The sequence below is a fragment of the Symphodus melops genome (assembly GCF_947650265.1).
Source record: "Symphodus melops genome assembly, chromosome: 23".
Classification (NCBI taxonomy): Eukaryota; Metazoa; Chordata; class Actinopteri; order Labriformes; family Labridae; genus Symphodus; species Symphodus melops.
Window position 1 is genome coordinate 2,247,802 of NC_136713.1, and position 14,063 is coordinate 2,261,864.

At 46.3% G+C, this 14,063-nt stretch overlaps 2 protein-coding genes across 2 annotated transcripts; one reads left to right on the forward strand and one right to left on the reverse strand.

Moving 5' to 3' along the window:
- Nucleotides 1–213: 213 nt before the first annotated feature.
- LOC306818799 (neuropeptide FF receptor 1-like) lies at nucleotides 214–7,421 on the reverse strand (the record flags this gene model as incomplete). Its single annotated transcript, XM_079336518.1, has 3 exons — nucleotides 214–1,667; nucleotides 3,272–3,371; nucleotides 7,079–7,421. 3 exons carry the CDS (start codon nucleotides 7,419–7,421, stop codon nucleotides 665–667), a joined length of 1,446 nt encoding a protein of 481 aa, XP_079192644.1. The 3' UTR covers nucleotides 214–664.
- LOC306818770 (craniofacial development protein 2-like) lies at nucleotides 3,595–6,947 on the forward strand (the record flags this gene model as incomplete). Its single annotated transcript, XM_079336488.1, has 3 exons — nucleotides 3,595–3,805; nucleotides 3,936–4,667; nucleotides 6,926–6,947. Exons 1-3 carry the CDS (start codon nucleotides 3,735–3,737, stop codon nucleotides 6,945–6,947), a joined length of 825 nt encoding a protein of 274 aa, XP_079192614.1. The 5' UTR covers nucleotides 3,595–3,734.
- Nucleotides 7,422–14,063: the final 6,642 nt, after the last annotated feature.

A 14,063-nucleotide genomic window follows, 5' to 3' on the forward strand; every position in this document is an offset into this window, starting at 1 on the left:
GCAGAAATGCCCGTTTGTAACGGTCACCAGGCATGAAACATGTCCTCCAATGACTCTTTGATACGAAATAAAGAGTCCCGATCATAGGTTAGTAAAGCCAGGACACTTCCATTTGTCATCTGGGCTGCTAAGATCACATATAGTGAAACAATAATCATCAATAATCTACAAAACAGAGAGCGACATAGCACACATTTAAAGTGACTTCTTGCATTAGCAGTGTTGAAGAGGTAGATTCTTTTGTTTTACCTGGGGCCAGTCTCTGATGAGAGACAGCTCAGACATCTACATCAGAGCACCATTAGAGTGTGCTGAAGAGAGATGAGTAAAAGATGAACAGGAAAAAATTGAAATGACTCATAGTGATCTCAATTCATTCCGTCTATTTTCACCCCTGAGATGAATAGTCTGCAGTGAGCCCCACCATGAACTAGAATGTTATTTTTTCCAGTCTAATCTTGATTTAAATGATGGATGCTGGTCCTGTTTTCTTTTGAAACATTTAGTCGTCATTTAAATTTAACATACACATCTTGTCTTTGTGCTACTTTGAACCAATTCTGTTTCACCGATATTCAACACAGGATGAACAGTCCTTTCTTTTTTGGAATTAAACAAGAACCTACGGCCTGGTTTGGCTTAATTCTGGTCACACCGTGATCCCTCAGTTACCCCAGGCCTCAAACGCCCTCCCTGACCGTATGCCCTGCATCTCCTCTCCTGTACTGCTTTTCTTACGACTCGGTGCCATTTCTACACCTCGCTCTAAAACACTTCTCTCTGATTGGACCACCACACATCGCGCCATGCCGCCCCTGTTCGGTTCAGCCCCGTCACACAAGTTGTTGTCGTTATGGACTCGATTTCTCAGCCCTAACACAAGTTGGTTGTGATTGCCGATTGCCTCTCTGAAGTCAGTAGGTCTACACTGTGCACCAACGGACCTGTCCTTCCTGCCCCACCTTGCCATCTTTCTCCACAGGTGGCACTGCAGGAGGCAGCCGATGGGCCTGGACCAGCACATAGCCTGGAAGCCCCTCTTAAAGTTCTCGTTGTAGTATCCATAGATGATGGGGTTGACGCTGGAGTTGGCAAAAGCCAGCCAGTGGGCAAAGGGGAAGATGTAGCTGGACAGAAGGTCGAGCTGGTCCCTGTTCAAACCTGCGTAGTCCGTCATCATCATGAGGGTCCAGAGTGGTAACCAGGAGAGCATGAACAGCAAAGCCACCAGGATGAGCATCTTTATCACCTTGATCTTTTTCTTGGATATTCTTTGCTGACCTCCTCTCCTCCCCACCACCTGCACCGTGGCGTTGGCCAGCTGCAGCTCTCTGTTGGCCACCACAGAGGACCACAGTTTGACACAGATTCTCCCGTACATCAGAGTGATGAGGCTGAGGGGCACCAGGTAGATGTGAGCGAACAGAACCGCCGTGTAGACCTTTGTCATCTGAGGGTAGGAAAAGTTTTCATAGCAGGTGTACAGAGGATACGTGAGGTTGAAGTCATCGTTGTGCACCAAGAAGTGAAAAGGAATTTTCTCCACGGTCAGCGCCACCGCAGCAGGACACATGATCACCACCGCCAGCATCCAGATCAGAATGATGGTCGCCTTGGCAACAAGCACAGTTGGCTTGGGTTTTAGAGGGTAAACAATACAGCCAAACCTGGAAGAGAAAGAAAAGAACAACCAGTCCTGTTGTTTTGGCATAAAAATACAAATAATGTCTGCTGATTGTTTTTGCCAGCCTGAACGCAAAAAGCCACATGAGATCTAATTTTTCCAAATCGGATTGAAACCACATACAGAGGTGATTCAAACGTGATTCAAACTAGACTCCTAAAGATCTGATTCAATCTGAACGTCTCGGTCGCTTCAATGCGTCTTCTGCTTCACTCGCAATGCAACACCATCGACGGAGATCTGGCAAGTCAATTCAAGATGCGTTCCACAAACTGGTCAATGGAAGAAAACAGCAAGAATAAAAACAAACATGGAGCAAAACAAGATCCTTTGAGTCAGAAACACTAATCTGGATTAGGTAATCGAGATCAGGTAATCCGTTTTACTTTCATGCCGGATGTGAAAAGCAACACTGGACTGGATCAACCAGCTATGTAAAGAACAGGTAGAAGATCCAACATAGGGTCACTTTATAATTAACACGAAAATTACACAAACATACACTTCTATTCATAATTTCCTTTATGACCCCTCATGTGAAAAACAAAAACAAATACACATCAACAAATACATATTTTGAAAATGTCTTTCAGATCTGAACTTTTGCTTTGGTTTGTTTCTATCTATCTATCTATCTATCTATCTATCTATCTATCTATCTATCTATCTATCTATCTATCTATCTATCTATCTATCGATCTATCTATCGTTTAGCTTGATTTGTTCCTCTGCTTCAAAGTCAAGTGTAGAATATAAATAAATAAATAAAATTATTTGACCAATTTTAAAGTTTTATGACATTTTCTTCCCACCTTGAAATCATACCCCCTGTTGGGATAAGGGTAATCCAGAGCTATCCAAATGCTACTGACAAGTTTTGAACAACACAAACTGAAGGTTTCATCCAGACTAAAACTAGAATTGGATTTTTGAACAACCTATTTTCAAGATTTGATCCAATGCGATAACAACAATTCAATCAGTTTACCCAGTTTATTTGTGAGGGACAATGTGCAACAAAAAAACATAAATGAGACCATTTGATTCATTGCACCAGAGTTAGCCTGAAGCTAATTTACATCTGCAGGTACATACATCATACATCACTCAGCATGTAACAAATAGCAATATATACATGAAATGTCACACACATGTCAGACACACACACACACACACACACACACACACACTGACTGTCTGAACAAAGCCTGAATGTTTGCAGCGCCAAAATGAGCATGTGTTTGGCGTCACCATAAAAGAGAGTATGTGGCATGGCGTGCTGCTTCCACCGCTGTGCTTCACAGGGATGCTGTGAACAGGAGGTTTAACGGTTGGTTGAATATTTGTTTATCATTTTAGAGGTTTTATGATCAGTTATTTACAAACAAACAAGCGACAGATCAAACTTATGGTAGATATTCTGGCACAGCTTCAGCGACTATCAATGTGCATGAAAAGTGAAAAGTGAAAAAGATCGAAACAGGCCGACGTGTTTCAGCTTCATCGGGTCAACTTGTCCATGACTCGGCTGTTTCCTCAGTTATAGACGATAAAGAGCATTAACTATCACGCCACAGAGCAACTCACCTTTCGACAGCGATCGCCACCAGAGTGAAGACGGAAGCAGAGGCGGACACTCCCTGCACGAAGCCGCTCAGCTTGCACATCGTGTTGGAAAAGGGCCAACCTGTTGAAAAAGACAAACAGAGTGTCGCTCAAACACGCGGCTCGACCTCAACAGTATGAAACCTGTTGACCTCAACTGTAGTGCCTCATGAATTGAAAAATAGGTCTTAATTATTTACAGTTTTTTAAAATTAACATATTATATATATATGAGAGGAACACCAACAAGGACCGTGACGTCGCCCGGCATGGCGGAGCCGGGGCCCCACCCTGGAGCCAGGCCTGGGGTTGGGGCCCGCAGGAGAGCGCCTGGTGGCCGAGCTTTTGCCCGTGGGGCCCGGCCGGGCTCAGCCCGAAAGGATGACGCGGGCCCGTCCTCCTGTGGACCCACCACCCACAGAGGAAGCTGTAGGGGTCGGGTGCAATGTGGATCGGGCGGCAGTCGACGGCGGGGGCCTCGGCGACCCGATCCCCGGACGCAGCTTCTGGCGTTTGGTACATGGAACGTCACCTCACTGGGGGGGAAGGAGCCTGAGCTTGTGCAGGAGGTTGAGAGGTACCGACTAGATATAGTCGGGCTCACCTCCACGCACTGCTTGGGCTCTGGAACCCAGCTCCTCGAGAGGGGCTGGACTCTCTACTTCTCTGGAGTTGCCCGCGGTGAGAGGCGGCGGGCTGGTGTGGGCTTGCTCATAGCCCCCCAGCTCAGCTGCCAGGTGTTGGAGTTCACCCCGGTGAACGAGAGGGTCGTGTCCCTGCGCCTTCGGGTAGGGGACAGGTCTCTCACTGTCGTCTCAGCCTACGGCCCGAACGGCAGTGTGGAGTACCCGGCCTTCTTGGAGTCCCTGGGAGGGGTGCTGGACAGTGCTCCGACTGGGGACTCCATTGTTCTACTGGGGGACTTCAACGCTCACGTGGGCAATGACAGTGAGATCTGGAGTGGGGTGATTGGGATGAACGGCCTCCCTGATCTGAACCAGAGTGGTGTTCTGTTATTGGACTTCTGTGCTAGTCACAGTTTGTCCATAACGAACACCATGTTCGAGCACAGGGATGTCCATAAGTGCACGTGGCACCAGGACTCCCTAGGCCGGAGGTCGATGATAGACTTTGTGGTCGTGTCATCTGACCTTCGGCCGTGTGTCTCGGACACTCGGGTGAAGAGAGGGGCTGAGCTGTCAACTGATCACCACCTGGTGGTGAGTTGGATGCGCTGGCAGGGGAGGAAGCCGGTCAGACTCGGCAGGCCCAAACGTGTAGTGAGGGTCTGCTGGGAACGCCTGGCTGAACCCTCTGTTAGTGAGGTCTTCAACTCCCACCTCCGGACGAGCTTTTCGCAGATCCCGGGGAAGGCTGGGTGCATTGAGTCCGAGTGGACCATGTTCTCCACCTCCATTGTCAAAGCAGCTGCTCTGAGCTGTGGTCGCAGGGTCTCTGGTGCCTGTCGTGGCGGCAATCCCCGAACCCGGTGGTGGACACCGGAAGTAAGGGAGGCCGTCAAGCTGAAGAAGGAGTCCTATCGGGCGTTGCTAGCGCATAGGACTCCTGAGGCAGCTGACGGGTACCGGCAGGCCAGGCATTCCGCAGCCCGGGCGGTCGTGGAGGCAAAAACTCGGGCCTGGGAGGAGTTCGGGGAGGCCATGGAGGAGGACTTTCGGTCGGCCTCGAGGAAATTCTGGCAAACCGTCCGTCGCCTCAGGAGGGGGAAGCAGTGCTTCACCAACACTGTTTACAGTGGAGGTGGGGAGCTGCTGACCTCAACTGGGGATGTCGTCGGACGGTGGAAGGAATACTTCGAGGATCTCCTCAATCCCACCGTCACGTCTCCCACCGAGGGAGCAGAGGCTGAGTTCTCAGAGGTAGACTCGTCCATCACCCAAGCCGAAGTCACCGAGGTAGTTGGCAAGCTCCTTGGCGGCAAGGCTCCGGGGGTGGATGAGATTCGCCCTGAGTATCTTAAGTCTCTGGATGTGCAGGGGCTGTCATGGTTGACACGTCTCTGTAACATCGCGTGGAGGTCGGGGACAGTACCTCTGGACTGGCAGACCGGGGTGGTGGTCCCTCTTTTCAAGAAGGGGGACCGGAGGGTGTGTTCCAACTACCGGGGAATCACACTCCTCAGCCTCCCTGGGAAAGTCTATTCCAGGGTTCTGGAGAGGAGGATCCGGCTGATCGTCGAACCTCGGATTCAAGAGGAACAATGCGGTTTTCGTCCTGGCCGTGGAACACTGGACCAGCTCTACACTCTCCAGCGGGTGCTCGAGGGTTCATGGGAGTTTGCCCAACCAGTCCACATGTGCTTTGTGGATCTGGAGAAGGCATTCGACCGTGTCCCTCGTGGCGCCCTGTGGGGGGTGCTCTGGGAGTATGGGGTTCGGGGCCCTTTGCTAAGGGCGGTCCGGTCCTTGTACAAGCGGAGCAGGAGTATGGTTCGCATTGCCGGCAGTAAGTCGGACCTGTTCCCGGTGCGCGTTGGCCTCCGGCAGGGCTGCCCTTTGTCACCGGTTCTGTTCATTACTTTTATGGACAGAATTTCTAGGCGCAGCCAGGGGCCGGAGGGGGTCCGGTTCGGGGACCACAGGATCTCGTCTCTGCTTTTTGCAGATGATGTGGTCTTGTTGGCTCCATCGAACCCGGACCTCCAGCGTGCACTGGGGCGGTTCGCTACCGAGTGTGAGGCGGCTGGGATGAGGATCAGCACCTCTAAATCTGAGGCCATGGTCCTCGACCGGAAAAAGGTGGTTTGCCCTCTTCGGGTCGGTGGGGAGTCCTTGCCCCAGGTGGAGGAGTTTAAGTATCTCGGGGTCTTGTTCACGAGTGGGGGGAAGATGGAGCGCGAGATCGACAGACGGATCGGTGCGGCGTCTGCAGTCATGCGGTCGCTGTATCGGTCCGTCGTGGTGAAGAAGGAGCTAAGCCGAAAGGCGAAGCTCTCGATTTACCGGTCGATCTTCGTTCCTACCCTCACCTATGGTCATGAGCTTTGGGTCATGACCGAAAGAACGAGATCTCGGATACAAGCGGCCGAAATGGGCTTCCTCCGTAGGGTGGCTGGGCGCACCCTTAGAGATAGGGTGAGGAGCTCGGTCACCAGGGAGGAGCTCGGAGTAGAGCCGTTACTCCTCCACATCGAGAGGAGTCAGTTGAGGTGGTTCGGGCATCTGGTCCGGATGCCCCCTGGACGCCTCCCTAGGGAGGTGTTCCGGGCATGTCCCTCGGAGGAGGCCTCGGGGTAGACCCAGGACACGCTGGAGAGACTATGTCTCTCGGCTGGCTTGGGAACGCCTTGGGGTCCCACCGGAAGTGCTGGAGGAGGTGTCTGGGGTGAGGGAAGTCTGGGTGTCTCTGCTTAGACTGCTGCCCCCGCGACCCGGCCCCGGATAAGCGGCAGAAAATGGATGGATGGATATATATAATATTCAGAATATGAGAGGGCATACATCAGGCCCCTTGTCCACCTGGCTGTGCACTCATGAAGCGTTTGAGCGCAGAGAAGAATAGTGCTGCAGCTCTCTCGTCTCCATGACAACAGTCTGTAGACCTCTGTATGAGCGACACTGTTTCGTTACTTTATAGTGCATGTTTTTTATTTGAGACGGGATACTTCCCGATCAGACATGGAGCGAAGAGGATGTGAAGACACGTCCGTAGCTGGTAAAGTACGGGGACTGTCACATTTAGAAAAGATCAGCAGTAACGGCGTCTTTCTGATGAGTTGAATTGCTCGAGTGCTCAGAGCAGAAATGGTACAGTCATTCGGGTGCCTACCTGTGATCAGGTTATCCACCAGTGTCGTAGGGATGCAGAAGATGCCCACCAGCAGGTCACTGATTGCCAGGTTGAAGATGAAGAGGTTGGTGGCCGTGCGCATGTGACGGTTTTCCAGCACTATTAGACACACCAGGATGTTGCCCACCATGCACAGCAGGAAGATGAAAAAGTAGGCCACAATGTAGCTGGCGGCGACGTACAACGAGTGCGGATAGTAGGGGAAAAAGGTAATGTTGGTGGAATTTGTGGCGCCACCTGAGCTGGTGTTTACGAAGGCAGCTGTGGTGGCCGGCCCCTCGGTCTCCATCCCCTCCTCCGCCATGTTGTCAGGTAGCGCCATCGTTGTTACACAGACTCTGCACAGGAAATAAGACAGGATTCTTACACATGGATCATCTTAATGCTTTGACATTTGAACAATGGTTGACCCTATTATATTTATGAATGACAGGTTCAGGTAACTTCATTTGTACCTGTAGGTAAATTTGGTTGCAGGGAGAGTCCTTTAATACAGCAATACATGAAACACAAAGTGAGAAGGCATGGTACATGGGTGCTGAGGTACATGAGGTACGCAGGTTCTAATGGTACAATTGATAAAAACAAGTTGATCTGTAAAAGTTACAGAGACCAGAACACCAACAGAAATAATCAATAAATAAAGAACCACTAAAGCCGTGTTTCCACCAAGCGGTTCAGTTCGGTTCGTCTCGGTATCGCTCACATTTTGTGGTATTTCCAGAGACTAAAGACGGGAAAGATTCCAAAACAACTGATCCACACCGCCCTACTTTTTGGGACCCCTCTGTTGGGGTGCCAAGTATATCGATCCGACCCTAAAAGGTGGAGCTAAACCCTCCAGTCCGTTGATTGGTCAGCGGCATTTACAGACAAACACAACCCTGCCGTGTTTAAATACAGTCGATTGTTTATTGGTCTGTATTTCTCCTCGCCGCACACAGCCTTCACTGAAACAAAGCTGGATTGAGTTTTTGAAACAAAGAGCCACATGTCAGTGCACAGTTTGTCACTCAGAGGTGAGTTCACTGTCTTGATATCAAGCGTCTGTAGCGCAAAAATACTAGTTAAATAGTTAAGTTATTTCTCCTCTCTTGTTTCCCCCGTTCCTCTCTTAGATAGAAAAAAAAAGTCAACAGTTGTGGTCACATTTAGCACAAAGCTCTGTCCTTTCGTTTCCCTCTCCTTTCATTTACTATTCTTTCTCAATAAAAAACAAAAAAATCAACAGTGGCGGTCATATCACAGGAGCAGTGCACGGCCGCTGCTAAATGCTTACAGGGGAAACACTGTAGGGGAGCTATCTGCTACGTGTCGGGGAAATGCTTTTTAGCAGCGCGTTTTATGTAGCTGCAGCTACCGGCTCCTCTCTCTGCTACACGCTAACACACCAACACACACTTCAGCAATAACACACACGCACGCGCCTACCCTCACCCCTTTTTTTTTTTTTTTACTTTTAGGGCATCAGCACACAGTTGATCCGTGATCTCTTCCGACCAAACACGTGATCCGGTCAAACAGTCGACTCTTCTCCGTTCACTCTCTCCGTGTCCGCAGCTAACGTAACGATAGCAGCGTCCTCTCACAGTCACTGTCGCGTCAGTCTGTGAGCGTCTCCACTCAGACTGTGAAACAGTGCTGAGTTTGAAACACTGCAGGCAGGAGTTGTTTTGTTTTGTGGAATAATCTTTTATTAATCTTTAACAGATTTAAGTTTAAACAGTAGTATGTTCTATGTAGGTGGGGGTTCAGAGGGGAGCAGGGGGGCTCTGGGAGCTACCTATTTAAAAAATAAAAGCCAGCAAATGTGTGTTTTTTTTTTTTTTTAATTTATCAATTTTCTGATCTGATAAAATGATTGAATCTATGATGTCAATCTGTGATTGATTCAATTTGTCTTCTCAATTAAATGTACTGTAACAGAAAAACACAAGTTGTCATTTCGGCTGGTATCTGTCAGAGCCTCTGCCTCCTCTGCTTTCATAGACCAGAGGAGACTGGTCATAACAATCAGGGGTTAGGGTATCATCCATACAAACAAGCAGGTTTGTATAGTTGAGGTGCAGAGGTGTTTTCAATAGAAAAAATTGTATCTTGAGCTAAGTGAATCGTCACATCCCTAAACCCAAGGATGCCATAAAACTCAGCAGAAGAAGAAAAGGAACGGGGAGAAGAGAAGCAGGCATTTCAAACTGAACACTTTTTGCAAACTTCTGTGATTGACATGTTGTGATAAGAAAAGGTTGTTTATTTTGCATTGTGACAGATGACTACTCGTGTTTAAACACGGATTGTTGCTGCACGTGTTGTTTGATTGCCCAGCTTTTCATCATTGTGTTAATTACGTGCGGTGTTAACGTTGTGAATTAACATATATATAATGAAGTAAAAGAGCAGCTATTTGTTTTATACAAAGTGTGGGACATGATTGATTCATGTGTTTGAATGTGTTGTATCGATACTATCTTTTGGCCCTTTGTCCACCTAGCGTTTTCTCCGGGCAGTAAAGCGCTTGCATGAGCATTTTGTGTGCTGATTTTTGCACATCAGCTCTGTCCCAATGACAACAGTTTGTTGACCGGCCGCTGCATGAACGACACGGCGCCGCTACTTTTTACTGCATGTGTTATTATATAGACTGGTGTAGTAATGACGTATTTTTGTAGGCCAACCCGAAAATATGGCGCCGGTGGTTCCTTCAGAAATTCGCCTATGGGATTTTTGCATTGGATTTTGGATCATTGCAGAAAATAAGCTCTGTGTCAAACACGCGTTTCTGACGCATTGCTGTTTTTTTCAGCGGGATAATCTTTACAGATGAACATAATTTATATGAAGTTTGAAGAGTTAATGCAGCCGAGAGAAGTAAAAAGCTAACGTTATGCGCTACCGAACTACACCGCGGTCGATTTATGACGTCACGACTGTTATGCTTCATTGAGCTAATCAGCGGATTTGACAAGATAGCTAAACGTTAGCTTAATAAGTTGTTTATTAACCTAATATTCACAAGAGCACTGAACAACAAGACAATAGGCTGAAGCCTTTCCCTTAGTTAGCTCCATACTAGATATGATTAATTTATCTTTAGCAGCAGGTTATGTACCCCAGTCATTTAAAGTAGCTGTAATTAAACCGCTCCTTAAAAAGCCTACTCTTGATTCAGGAACTCTAGCTAACTATAGACCTATATCTAACCTTCCTTTTATCTCCAAGATCTTAGAGAAAGTGGTAGCTAATCAGTTGTGTGATTTTCTCCACAACAACAGCTTATATCAGGAGTTCCAGTCGGACTTCTATCTGTGCTTGTCCTGTTAGATCTTTGCGCTGCTTTTGATACAATTGACCATCAGATTCTGTTACAGAGACTAGAACAATGACTTGGAGTTACAGGGACTGCTTTAAGTTGGTTTAGATCCTATTTATCAGACAGATCTCAGTTTGTTCATGATGAGTCCTCTTTGTACACCAAAGTTAGCCATGGAGTGCCTCAAGGATCAGTGCTTGGTCCGATTCTATTTACATTATAGATGCTTCCTCTTGGTAATATGAGAAAACACTCCATAAACTTTCATTGCTATGCAGACGATACTCAGCTCTACATAGCAATGAAGCCAGAAGACACCAACCAGCTTCGTAAACTATCAATCAATCAGTCAATCAATCAATCTTTATTTATATAGCGTCAATTCATGACAGGCGTTATCTCAGAGCCATTCATACACATTCACACACTGATGGTAGAGGCTGCTGCAGAGTAAAGAGTCCATCAGTATTAACTCATCCATTCATACACTGCAGATGAAGCAGGAGGAGGAACTAGGGGATAAGTGCCTTGCCTAAGGACACACCGGACATTCAGTATGCCTGCAGATCAAATCCCTGGTGGGCCAACCAGCCTGACGATGAGGATTAATGTGAATAACAGAAGTTTTAATAATAAATTCGTCAGGATGTGTTCAGTCAGGTTTTATGGAAGTGATCCAATCAAAGCTATGAACAAATGACCGGTCAGATTGTGAGGAATTTTGCATAACTGAACTCAGACTTTCAGACTGATCCAGCAATGAGTACCCTCATTTATTATTCATGTCTTAATATCTATCTCCACTCTAACTTAGTAAGTAAGGGGCCTCTGGGGGCTGACGAACTTTAAATCACAACAGAGACTCTAAATGTGCACATTTTGTAAAGACAGTAGAAAACCTCCCTAAGGGGGCCCCATCACACCGCGCTGTCTGTCAATGACAGAGGAAGGAGGGAAAACAGAAACGGTAAAAAGAAAAAAAAGCAAGAAGAGTAAGCGTTTACGACAACGGCAGACATCATGGAGATGAACGCCGATTGTGGGGCCACCCATTTTTTTTTGTGCCTAAGACCCCACAGACTCTAGAATCCCCACTGCCCCCAACAACTGTCTTGCATGACGCTTCTGTAGCGCTGCTCGATTATGGCAAAAATCATTGTTTACACAAAAATAAACAAGTGAAACAAATAAAAAATACCAGGGATGGTCAAAGATTAATTGAGATATATCAAAGGTGTCAAGGTTCACATCTCTAAAAAAAATCAATCTTAGTAACATGTGAGCATCAGCAGCTGCAGAGACAGATTTAAATTGAGGATGCTCCATTATTTTTTAAATCAGAGGTGTGGAGGCATTTTGACTTTTAGACAGAAAATGAAAGAGGCGAGAAGAAAACAGAAGTGTGAAAATATCACAAGACGACAAGAACTACTCAAACAGCACAACCAACACGATGCAGCTGTAACCCAGGTTAATTGATTTTAATGTTTTAGCCTCTTATTTTCAGTGCAAGAGGGGAGTGACCTCCGTGAACCTCCATAAATATAAACACTGGTTTTTATTTTATTTTGATTGTATGTAAACTTTTCTATTTTTTTTCTTCCATAAACACCTAACTTCACCGTAAACGATCACCCAATCAGAGCTCATCCCACTTATCAAAAAGATCCGGTTCACGAGGTCACTCCCTCTCATCACAAACATTTGCATGAAGAAACGGAGAGCAGAGAAAGTCAGACGAATTGTTTGCCCAAGACGGGAAAAGAGATTTTGTTTTTTTCGCTCAGCGGTCAGGTTTTTTTTTAAATGATGGATTCGAGGATAAAGATGGCGAGCTAACCCAGAAGATCACCTCACCTTCCCCCCTACAAGTGTGGTAGGATTTGAAAGACATTGACTCCATTTTTTTCCCCCTTTTTTTTTTTGGTGAAACGGACATAAAAACCCCCCGTCTTTCCAGAGCGGAAAGAGGACAGTTTTTGAATTTGTTTTTGAGAATAAGTTTTTCCAAAATACAATTGTTATTATTTAAACTCACCTGTGTTGTTTTTTTGTTGGGTATACACACACAATGGCTTCCTAGAGACGTACCTTATTTCTTCATTTCTTATTTTAGCAAAATTAAACCCAAGAGTCAAATTTAGCCCACATGTTACACAGCGCTTAAACGACAGCACAATGAGAAGCTCCAATCATCTCCTCTCATTGAGAGAAACAAACATTAAAAGACCAAACCTCAGCTCCTAAAGGAATCTGTTTCACTCATCCTCTGTCTTCAGTCTCACTTTGTTAAATAAATCGTGAGAGAATCGCATGTTGTTAAATGTGTTCATCCCCAAATACATAAACACACGTGTAAAAATAATACATCAGTAAATAACGAACAGCTAGTCAATGTTTCTGAGGCAGTAGTGGTGTTATTGTGTGGTTAAAATATACCAACAAACAAACAGTAACATTCAGTAAACAGTGAAATGAGCGCATCACGGCGCGAGACAAACTCTTCGCCCCTGTAGGCTGTATTACAGGTGTTTGGATTAGTCCTCACAGGTGACAGAAATGACTAATAACAGTTCAAACACAGGACATAAGTCACATTTGATTAAAGTGCTGAAACGGGCTGTAGTCACGTCAGAAAACGGGGATGAAAAGTTGAAAAACAGAGAACTCAGCAGGTGTGGGAAATGTTCAAGGCTGGCTGTTTTACTTTATCAGTGAACTTTTCGTTCCTCCTGCAAGGGGATTTTTTTTTAAGTAGAGAAGAAAGACAGACTTTAAATGTTCAATGTGATTTCAAACCTACCTCCGTGGTTTCAGATGCTCTCTCACTCCCAGGTGTCAAACATCAACGGTGAAAAAGATTGGGGGAAAGAAAGCGACAGGAGCTCCGCGTCCTCAGAGGATGTCACAATATCTGACCCGTGCAAAGAGTTTCAATCCTGATCATAAACATTACTGTTTAAAGTCACTGTTTGTAGTCATAGTTCGTCCAGAATCTGCAGACACACAGAAGTGATCTGCTGCTGCAGAGACGTCAATCCCACTGGCTGCGCGCGGAGGGGGAGGGGGGGGGACAGGGCGCACATGTAACATGTGACAGCAGCTTCATTGACCAAGAGCGGGGGTGATTTGTGCCATCCTTAACCTCTCTAAGCAGAGAAACGAACCCTTTGTCCGTATACCAAAACGCGCATGAGAAGCTACGTGACTTCTTCTGGCAGACGATCAAGGGACAAAAAACTCAAAGATAACAAACTGCTATCACTGCAGTGACATCTGCCACCAACAGCCCTGCAGGTTGAAATCATAGTGTAAACTGAAAAATACTTTTTTCATAACTTTAATTTTTACAACAATGCACAAGGCTTCAGGAAGAACCTGTCGAGTTCTAGTTTTACAGCTTTTTAACAGTTGATGAAATATAAACTTTGTGGGACAAAACAAAACGGGGAGTATACCATAACAGGGTTGGTCATTTTCTCCAGATTCACTTTTTAAGGATAAGGATCATCTTTATTGATCCTCCAATGGGGGAAATTTGGGTGTTACAACACCCAGTAAAACAGGGAATATAAACAGCATCAAGAACAGCTATGAGCCAGTTTACATGAATTAAATAAGGGGGATAAAAAATACAAAGACTTAAATTGTCAT